Source organism: Pinus tabuliformis, chromosome 5_2, assembly GCF_031772625.1.
Source record: "Pinus tabuliformis cultivar Carrire ecotype Pingquan chromosome 5_2, CPIR1, whole genome shotgun sequence".
Lineage (NCBI taxonomy): Eukaryota > Viridiplantae > Streptophyta > Pinopsida > Pinales > Pinaceae > Pinus > Pinus tabuliformis.
The window spans coordinates 1,082,219,281-1,082,230,012 of NC_142306.1; the positions used below are offsets into that span (position 1 = coordinate 1,082,219,281).

Here is a 10,732-nt window from a genome sequence, read left to right on the forward strand (position 1 = left end):
CATTTCAGTCTACGACAGTAGACTGATTTCTAACTGCTCCATGTACCCACATATGATATAATATTTTTCATTTTTGGCTTGCTGAATATACAAAGAGAAAATTGCTTAACAATATTGCTTAATTTGACAACAATTTTACTTTTATTTGATACAAGAGTGGAGGTAGTCTTAGATTTTACCTATTTCTCAGTAGTTGTTCTCCTTCGACAACAACATCATCCTTCAACAAATACATTCTAGCTTGTACAGAGGAAAGTCGATCTTTAGTAGAGGGCACATAAGAGATCCTCTAATGGAGGCGCAATAGTTTAGTAGGATCACTGGATGAAGCACATGTATGAATGTATTGTCTTCAATTAGGAAGGCACAGTTACCCATCGAGGGGAGGGCATGCATGAATGTAACAAAATCACAACATCACAAAGATGTGGTATTTGTTTTACAACATCACAAAGCTCTCGCTGATCTAACAAAATCCAAAGCAAGGTTTGTTTAGCTGAAATCTTTGAGATATTTTATATTTGACAGAGATCTGTTTTGGAAAGATACAGGAGGAAGTTTGTAGATATTTTGTTCCTTCAATTGATCAACTTGTAGATATTTTCACCAAAATCTTGTTGGATTCCACCTTCACTAGTTTGTGACATTGTATTGCCATTTAGGGGTGATATTGTTTTATAATAGCATCTCTCTACACTCTTATATAGTTTGTTGCCTTTGAAAATGTATGGGTCATGTAGATTTTTCATGGGTTTTTCTTTCACACTGAGCACAGGAGAAGACTCATGGAGTTCAGGGGTAGTTGTAGGATGCAAGAGACTCTTGGGTTTTTTTGAAATTACATCTCACCATGAAGTTTCACTTGGGCACACTTGACACATATTTGAACTAGGGTTATGATTACATTACCTTTTGTTGCATCACTGAGGGAGAGCCTTGTTCCTATGTTCAAGCTAAGGCTCTGGATCCCATTGGTGAATAATATGAGGAAGGGAGCCCTAGAATAGGAGCCTCCTATCACATTAGGAGCCTAGAACATGATTTATGGTAAGGGGGGTCATAAACAACCAAAAGGAGGAATCCCCTTGCACATTGGAGGTCCAAAGTATGAAAAATGGTAGGGAGAGTAACACACCCTATCTAGGACGATGCCTAGAGCATGATAGGTGGAAAGGAAAGAGGCTAGAGGATGAAAACCCTTACTTGAATGATGCCATGTGGTGGTAGAAGCTCTTGTATGGTTAAAAGGATGACACTTGATGAGAAATGTTCTACTTCAAGGGTGAAAAGAGGAACATTTTGGTAACCACCCCTTTGAATAGGGATGTCTTCTGCATGAAGGCTATTAAAGTATTCTAAATCACCTTTACAGGGTGTTACATATTATTTGTGGCATATTCCACATATTTGGAGGTGTCTTTCAATTTTTAGATATCTGGGGCAAGGGCACTTTGCTCGAGACACATTCTACATTAAAGGATGTTAAAGCTCCTTTATGAGGTTTTTATGTATTATTCAAGGCATATTATGCATATTTGGAGGTGTGTTTCACCTTTGATATATTTGGGGCAAGGACACTTTGTTTGAGGCTACATATTTGAAGGAAAGCCCTTTGCATGAGGAGATACCATGTGGTGTGGTTGACATGGTCCAAGCCCCTAACAACAAATGTATACTATAAGGAAATGAGGAGACGGGAAGTGGCAAGTGGATCTATGCATTGGAGAAAGAGGTCCCAAGGCAAATTTGTACTTGTGAGCCAAAGAAAGATCATATTAGAACATCATTATCACTCTAGAATAGGAGCAACTAGGGTTTGGAGAGCTCTCTAGAGAGAGTGCTAGGGTCAAAGAGGTCCTAAAGTGTCTAGGAAAACCTTAGGGAGATTCCCCAAATTGGGAGGTGAATCAAATAAACTATAACTTACCCTCTCTAAACCCTAAAAGGGACCAAGCCTTAGTTTGGGAGGATGGAAGCCTATAAATGTCAACCTTTTGGCTTAGTCATGACTCCTAATCTTAAGTCCTTGAACATCTTCATGTGTATCTTGTAATACAGTTTTTATCCTATGTATTATGAACTTGGTCACATGTTAGGGTTGACTATTATAAGGTGGTTATGATTAATATCCTATATAATCAAGGGCACTTGCTCGATTTGATTTTGGGCCTTTTACACCACTTTCTTTCTTCTTCTCGTTTCTAGATCATTATTTATTTCTTTCAATTGGTATTAGGGTGTGTATGGTCTTAAGAGCATGCGATCATTGATCAAGCCATCATGACCCATGGCAGCTTTGAAGGGATAAAAGGAAGACGTGTTGAAGCCAATGCTGCCATTGGAGTTTGATTCTTGAATATCATGGAGATTAAGAAGAATTATGTTCCATGCTCAAGGTTAATTAATTGCATAGAAATGAAAGGGTAAGGCTTACAATATTAGAACTTCTGTAAATGTTTTCCCTTGGTTAGTTTTTAAAGGTAATGGCTAAATCAGCAATTACCTTTAAAAAGATCCAATTCATTTCTCAGAGTGGTGCAAGTATTGCACTAGGCCCTCTTTATTTTGCATGGCCACATTTTTGTTCAGGCTAAAGTTGGATTTTTGATCTTCTTTTTTTGGTTTTTTCTTTCTTCTTGTTAACCCGTAACAGGGTTTTTGCAATAGAAGAGGGGCTGTGTATTCTTCCTGACCAGTTGGCCATTGCGGTGGCACATTGATGACAACCAATCTATGTTCTGAAGGACACAATTACATTATATACCACCTCTATGCCATTTCTGTAGATCAAAGTGCCAGACGTTATGCACAGATTGAAGTCAAGGACCATGTAGGCTGGTGCCACTTGTTCGAGATTCAACTCTTGGGAAGAACACCATTTCCAAGGTCCTCCAAACTTGTAAGCAGCGGCCTACAGTTCAACTCTTCATTTAGTTGAACAACACTGTTGGTGGACCATCCTTAGCATTAACCATTTTCTTACAGTGAGCTACTTGGTTCTTGATATTCCTGACAAGTCGAGCTACCCTTACTAGCACTCAACTGTGTAAAGCGCCTTTTCCAATTTTTCCTGAATCACTGCCATGTTAACTCTGTCCATTGAAGGAATGCATGCAGAAGTTTTTATATCCTTTGTTTTATGTTAAAGTGTTTGGATCAAACAGTAAACATGCAGGTATCCTCCTTTTTTTGTTAAGGGCTTTGTAGTCCCTCATACCCTAGTCTACCCAGATTGTGGAACATGTAGTTTAAGGGGTTAATTACTCTGTCTAGTGAGGCATTTTGTTAATTACTCTGCCTAGTGAGGCATTAACAGTAAACATGCAGGTATCCTCCTTTTTTTGTTAAGGGCTTTGTAGTCCCTCATACCCTAGTCTACCCAGATTGTGGAACATGAAGTTTAAGGAGTTAATTACTCTGCCTAATATTGTAAGCCTTACCATTAGAAGGCTTACCTTTAATTGCATTGATGTGCCATAGAGCAATGCAATGCATCTGGATACTTGAAGTCTTGGAATTGCAGAGCAGCATTTACTTGATTCCTTGGTAGCTGTTTGAAGATCCTAACCAAACTGATGTTTCTTTCATAATTGTGGTTCTTTGTCATAGTAGTATAGTACGCTGTTCCTGAGATTACCTTTGGTTCTGTTCTGAGATCTGTAGAGAATTGTTGAGCAAGGGGGAGGATAGCTTCATCTTAATTTTAAAGCATCCCTCTACCCAACGTTAAGCTTGATGGGAAGAATTATCCTATCTTCAAGTGAAGGGTGCTAAACATATAATTGAAGAATTGATTGTTAAGACTTGTGGAGGGTAAGAAGACAAATTGCACTGTTGCTAAAGAATTAGTAAAGCTTTTGGCGCACAATGAAGATGTGCAGTACATTATAAGTTTTACTATTGCAGATCATATTGGTCCTCAAATTAGAAGTTTGATTAGTTCTTGTAAGATTTGGACTAGGATTCTCTAACAGAACAAGGATTCTCTATTCTAGGAAATGACTGTATGCATTTTAAATGATTGGTTGTGTATATCACTGTTTATACGATACGTATTCAGGATGTGCAAGATCAATTTGGAGCAGTTGATGATAGAATTGATCTTAAAGTTCGTAGTGCCACTGTTCCAATGGTTGAAAAAAATGTTTCAGCCATTTGTGACCAGTGTGAATGCCACTGATAAAGTGGCTAACTTTCTTGGTGGAATGTTACTGCAGAAAGAACATTGCTGGAACAGATTCACTTAAAAGAGTGTATACCGAGCACTTACACTGAAATCACTAAGAAGAAAGGGAAGAAGTCTGCATAGAAAAGTTTAAAGGAAACTTCACAAAAAACCCTTGAAAAATGATGTTGTATCAAGCAGGGCCATTATTGTAGAGATTGTGTCAAGGCCCATTACCACAGTAAATATATATTATTTAGAACTATGTTGTAATTTTTGTCAGGGTTCATGTTTAGGTTCAACTATCACTGGCTACCCTATTCTGGAAGAGCTTTTGCTCTCCTGAAGACATCTTGATCTAACTCTTCATTCTTTGTTTTCACCTCCATAAAAAATCTCTAGTGGATTCATAAATTTTCCTTTTATTGTGACAGACTATTTTATGTGGTATTGTTGGCATACCTCCTTCAAATGGTGTTATTCCTGAATCTCCAATGCACATGAAAGGCTTAGCTACCCTCAAACATCAGGTACTAATATATTGGAATTATCAATTGCAGCTTCTCAGGGAAAAGACACAATTCAGACATTTTATAGACGAGTAACTTACAAGTACTTTTGTTACAGTTGGTGCTTAGCAAGTTAGTGACAACAATCTGGAAAAGTATGCAGAAAAATTCAACCTTAGGGCAATTATACAGAAACATGCAAGAAGCCTATGAGCAAATGCAGACCCCAATGGTTTATCAGCCTCCACCTGCCTTGGTAATGGTCTTATTTTTGAGTTTGGGTGTTTCATTTTATCTAATTTTCCTCTCCCTTTATTTATTTGTCTTGTCATGTCCCAACCATTTATGCAGGCACTTAAGGAATTGAAAGAGTCCACAATTCAGTTGGCCGCAAGTACTGGGAATATGGATACCCCAGTTGATGAATCAATTTTTAATGTTGACAAGGACGTGGATAACCTGCTTCTTGTTGAGGTGAAAGAACAACAATTGAGTAATTTGTTGCAATCTCTGATGGTGGTTGGCTGCCTTGCAGTAATGCCTATCATTAGAAAGATCCCAACTTCTGTGCTTTGGGGTTACTTTGCCTTCATGGCCATAGAGAGTTTGCCAGGAAATCAATTTTGGGAAAGGCTATTGTTTCTTTTCACTGCTCCAAGCCGTAGATACAAGTATGAACTTTATTCAAACTATAATGTGATTGAATTTAATGCTTGTAATATAGTTTTCAAAGCTGATCAATGTTGAACTGATGGTTACAGAGAACTTTAGGAGTATCATGCTACATTTCTTGAAACGGTGCCTTTCAAGACAATTGCCACTTTCACCATTTTCCAGACATGTTATTTGTTGGCATGTTTTGGTATCACATGGGTGCCTATAGATGGTGTTCTCTTCCCACTACTAATCATGTTGTAACTTGTTAGTCCCAGCGAGGCAGTATATCCTTCCCAAGTTTTTCAAAGGAGCACATCTTCAAGAATTGGATGCAGCAGAGTATGAAGAAGCCCCTGGAATGCCATGCAATATAACAGTGAGTGCAAGACACATATCAAACAAATTTTAAAAATATTACTCAATTCTATTTCATAAGCCCTGCAACATGAACAATAATAAATTGAACTGTAACATATATTGATTGCAGGAAGCTGGAATTCAGGGGTTCGGACTAGGAAGCATGGGAACAGGTGCAAATGATGGCGAAGTTTTGGATGAGATGATTACATGAAGTCGCGGTGAGGTCAAACACACATATAGTCCACGGATAACTAGCTTGAGTGATTGCACACCAATTCATGGATCTGAGTCTGCATTAAGTCCCCAAGTTGCAGAAGCTAAACAAATATATAGCCCCCGTATAAGTGAGATCAGACAGACACATAGCCCTCACAGAGGGGAAAAGCATTCGGGCATTCCCCTGGTTAGTCAAGGAAAAAATATGAGTCCAAGTGCATTTGTTTTGAGGCCACATAAACCAACTTCCAATTAGGTGTTTGGAGTATAAATCCTCGGCTAGTAATCTTTCCCTTGAGTGAGCATATCTTATGTTTAATAGTACATATTTTGTTGGCTTATCATTATTTAATCATTGTGCCATAAATCACTCGGTTGTATTTGGTGTGTCTTCACAAAGAACCTCTGTCCATCTCAGAGGACAGGGTAGACCATATAGTGCGTGTAAAAAAATGTAATGGAAGTCAAGCTTGAAGTATTTCTGTTTTCTTGAAGCATGAAATCTATTATATCAGTCTTGTGGTTTTGTAGACCCCGTGGTATTAAAGGGTCCTGTGAGTGGTTTGAGCTTCATAGAAAGCCATCCTTATTCTACCAGTTGGATCATAACCACAAAGTTTGCAGCCTTTAATGTTTCATTGAAATAAAAAATGTGGAAATTAAACTTGACAAATGAAAAGGAAATGGTAAGGCTTACAATATTAGAACTTCTGTAAATGTTTTCCCTTGGTTAGTTTTTAAAGGTAATGGCTAAACCAGCAATTACCTTTAAAAAGATCCAATTCATTTCTCAGAGTGGTGCAAGTATTGCACTAGGCCCTCTTTATTTTGCATGGCCACATTTTTGTTCAGGCTAAAGTTGGATTTTTGATCTTCTTTTTTTGGTTTTTTCTTTCTTCTTGTTAACCCGTAACAGGGTTTCTGCAATAGAAGAGGGGCTGTGTATTCTTCCTGACGAGTTGGCCATTGCGGTGGCACATTGATGACAACCAATCTATGTTCTGAAGGACACAATTACATTATATACCACCTCTATGCCATTTCTGTAGATCAAAGTGCCAGACATTATGCACAGATTGAAGTCAAGGACCATGTAGGCTGGTGCCACTTGTTCGAGATTCAACTCTTGGGAAGAACACCATTTCCAAGGTCCTCCAAACTTGTAAGCAGCGGCCTACAGTTCAACTCTTCATTTAGTTGAACAACACTGTTGGTGGACCATCCTTAGCATTAACCATTTTCTTACAGTGAGCTACTTGGTTCTTGATATTCCTGACAAGTAGAGCTACCCTTACTAGCACTCAACTGTGTAAAGTGCCTTTTCCAATTTTTCCTGAATCACTGCCATGTTAACTCTGTCCATTGAAGGAATGCATGCAGAAGTTTTTATATCCTTTGTTTTATGTTAAAGTGTTTGGATCAAACAGTAAACATGCAGGTATCCTCCTTTTTTTGTTAAGGGCTTTGTAGTCCCTCATACCCTAGTCTACCCAGATTGTGGAACATGTAGTTTAAGGGGTTAATTACTCTGCCTAGTGAGGCATTTTGTTGGCAACAAAGCTTGAGGTTTGGCAGTCTCAGAATTCAGTCATACATTTTAATAGAAAAATAGAGAGGCAGCATAACGTTTCAACATTAATAGAAGTCTAGTTTCCAATGAAAAGTGTTGAACAAAGAAAGCATTAAACATTCATAGCACAATTTGCTGAATATGAACTTGCCAACTTAACAAAGATTCAAATAGGTGAGATGAGATGATGAAGAGATATTCTAAAAATGTACATACACTGGCCTCACAAAGAAAGTAGGAGAGAGAATAGGAGAATTATATTAAGATTTTCAGAATGAATGTACAGAATATTCGATGCCTATATCTATGTGCCATCCTCTTACATATTGAAGAATAATTATGATTGAACTACATAAATAGTAATAGGTTAACAATAATATATGTATGACCAATAACATAAGAGATTATATATGAATGACTAGAATAAAACGCTGAAATAAACTAAATACAAACTGTCAATATCCAATTAACATAAAATGATATCATGAGTAGAATTTTTTTTATACGGATAGAGAGAAATGCTATCCTCTTCAAGTAACAAGTAGCCCCTATTTTATCCTAAGATAACAGCTATAATTCAAATCATGTTTTGCTAGATTCAATACCCTAGATTTAGAAATAAATGACTAAATACTACAAGGAAATAGCATTACTCCATAAGCTTTTTCAGATGCAACAATATGCTCCTTTTGTGGTTCATTGTTGGCTCCTTCATCCACTATATCATGTTACATACAGGCACTCTTGCTAGCTCATGTTGAGATGGAAATATATATTTTTCATGACAGTAAAACATTTAGATAATGGAAATAAAGAATATGTGCATTCAAGTTAAATCAGATTTATCTTGAATGGTTGGGAAGATTTGTTATTATCTTTAATAATTTAAGTCTTGTAAAACAAATTCAGAAGGAATAATTTAAGTCTTGTAAAGCAACAAACTTGAAGAAAAACAAAGAATATGAAGCCATATACAAGGAATATGAAGCCTGTGTGTTATGTTAATTTATCAGCAGTTTTATGCTCTGCAGTATAATCTGTGAGAAAATTGGCTACAATATTCAACAGACAGGACATTATGAGTTTCTCAATTTGTGCTATTATATGCTATGGATTTTCTAACCGATATCTTGAAAACACGGTCTGCACTTGCCATCTATGCCTGAGTTCTGCAGCGGTTTGTTACTTTCAAGCCATGCCTAATGTCATATTGTTTGTTGCAACTTTAATGTAGAAAACTAACCAGGAAGGCATTGGGTCATTCATAGAGGATGCTTAGGCATGATTCCAGGATTTTGAAAATAATTGTGATTTCCATCACTAGTCATAGAACTTGATAGAAAGTTGGGATATTCATGAGTGTGAATTTATGTTTGTGTGTTTACATACTTTCTTATGAATTAACTAATGCTCAGTAGCAGTAGACATTGGACAAGTATATTTGTATACTTCTGTTTTAAACTGAAACAAATCCAGTTGGACAAGTATATTTGTATACTTCTGTTCCACGCAGTTGGCGAAATAAATCTTCTGAAAACTCACTTAAAGCCACGTCACATGAGAATATGATCTCATCAGAGAAGGATAAATCTAAAGGAGGCCCTTGGTGGAAATTTTGGTTAAAAGAACCTGCTAATGTGAAGGTATGCTCTCTCTGCTGCAACAACTTTCATGGCTAAAAAGAGATTGCAGAAGAAGAAAGTCGCTGGACTGGCCTGTGACGCCTTTTATCTATTGCTTAACAAGACTTGCCAAAAGCTCTGGAACATCCAATGGTGCCACATCCTTCACATCTTGGGAATCTGTTGGAGTCGCCTTCAGACTCCTCTTCAAATTTTCACGAACTCCGCCGACTTGATATTGTCGAAAAACTCGGAAGCCGACTGATTGCTTTTACAGCTTCATCTTTTCTTTTGTTATTTGTCTAAGTTCTTTTTCAAGCTCTCTGGCCTCCTCAGGAAGCTGTGCATGCCTCAATCTCACTCGAGAACCAGCCTCATCAATCAGATCAATTGCTTTGTCAGGAAGGAAACGATCACTGATATATTGATACGACAACTTTGCAGTAGCCACCAAAGACTCATCAGTATAACGAAGCTTGTGATGAATCTCATATCGCCCACGAAACTTTCATGCCATATTTTCTTTCAGGCGAAACATTCTGCTAATTCAGAACTGACACAGGCTGTTTTGCTACCAGATATCGAATTAATCTCCAATGGGGGGTCCCGCATTTGATTGCTTGAGAAATCCTCTGGGTGCCGTAAGATTCATGTTTGATAAAGCCGTCTCCGTAGGTGCTGATCCCTCTAAGCTTGGAATCTGCTTGTCGATGTTCTTGGCAATAACAAGATGTTTGATGCAATGTGGGATGCAGCAAAATCCATGAAGGCCGATGGGATTCTCTCCCGCTCAGGAAAAAACTGATGCGCAGATAATGGGCAGCGATACATTCAAAGATTCATGCTCAGAGGGACAGTAGGAGAACGCTCAGGAAAATCAAGGTAAAACAGATGCACAGAGAATCATGAGGCGCAGTCAATCAATGATACCCAGAGAATCAGTAATACTCTGGACGGATGCAGCGCTCAGGACAGAGGAGCGATAGACTCAGCAGTGGCAGCGCTATGTCAGGCATATGCGCATAGACAGAACGACAGATGCGTTTATGCAGACAAAGGCATTATAAGGCAGCGTTTGAAAAGAATAGGGCAGAGGGCCAGGACTGCCAGGCACATAACAGGCCACAGAAAAACAAGCGGCTCTGATACCATGTTAAACACACATGGTCAACAAACAATATGAAAGATAAATCAGTGAATTCGTTTTTTATTAACATAAGATACACATTTATAGTACAATAGGTGACTCTTGGGTTTCAGATCCCAAGGTCTCTTGGACTGCTTTTGTCCATTCGAATTCCACACTAACCCTTTAGGATTAGGTGTCCAACATATAACTTTCCAACATAGGCTGGAGTAAATAGATTGTAATTTGGGTAATTTTTCTAACTGCAAACAGGAACATACTTGTGTATTGGCAGGGAAGCTATGATGGCCATTATGTCAGGCCAGGTGATCGCACTCCCTTGATCGTGAGCACGATTGTGATCAAGATGGAAGACTTCATAGTCTAGATTGATTGTTTAGCAGTGATAGTTAGTGGGCTCATTCACAAAAGCTTCTATTTCACTAATCCTTTTTATAGAGTTGTCAGATTCAATTTCCAAAGGTTTTAAGTACACTATAGAGTTGA

General features: G+C 38.0%; 1 protein-coding gene across 9 annotated transcripts in view; it reads left to right on the plus strand.

Moving 5' to 3' along the window:
- Nucleotides 1-6,841, plus strand: part of LOC149163011 (putative boron transporter 2) — a 30,243-nt gene extending 23,402 nt beyond the window's left edge. For 4 of the 9 annotated variants that reach the window (XM_089437488.1, XM_089437490.1, XM_089437493.1 and 1 more), the window contains 5 exons: nucleotides 4,600-4,695; nucleotides 4,793-4,930; nucleotides 5,026-5,345; nucleotides 5,601-5,707; nucleotides 5,819-6,579. In XM_089437488.1, the coding sequence (XP_089293614.1) occupies nucleotides 4,600-4,695; nucleotides 4,793-4,930; nucleotides 5,026-5,345; nucleotides 5,601-5,676 (630 nt within the window). In that variant the 3' untranslated portion in view covers nucleotides 5,677-5,707; nucleotides 5,819-6,579. Of the gene's footprint in view, nucleotides 1-4,599; nucleotides 4,696-4,792; nucleotides 4,931-5,025; nucleotides 5,346-5,435; nucleotides 5,708-5,818 lie in introns of all 9 variants that reach the window. The other 5 variants (XM_089437492.1, XM_089437487.1, XM_089437486.1 and 2 more) reach the window with 5 other exon arrangements.
- Nucleotides 6,842-10,732: the final 3,891 nt, after the last annotated feature.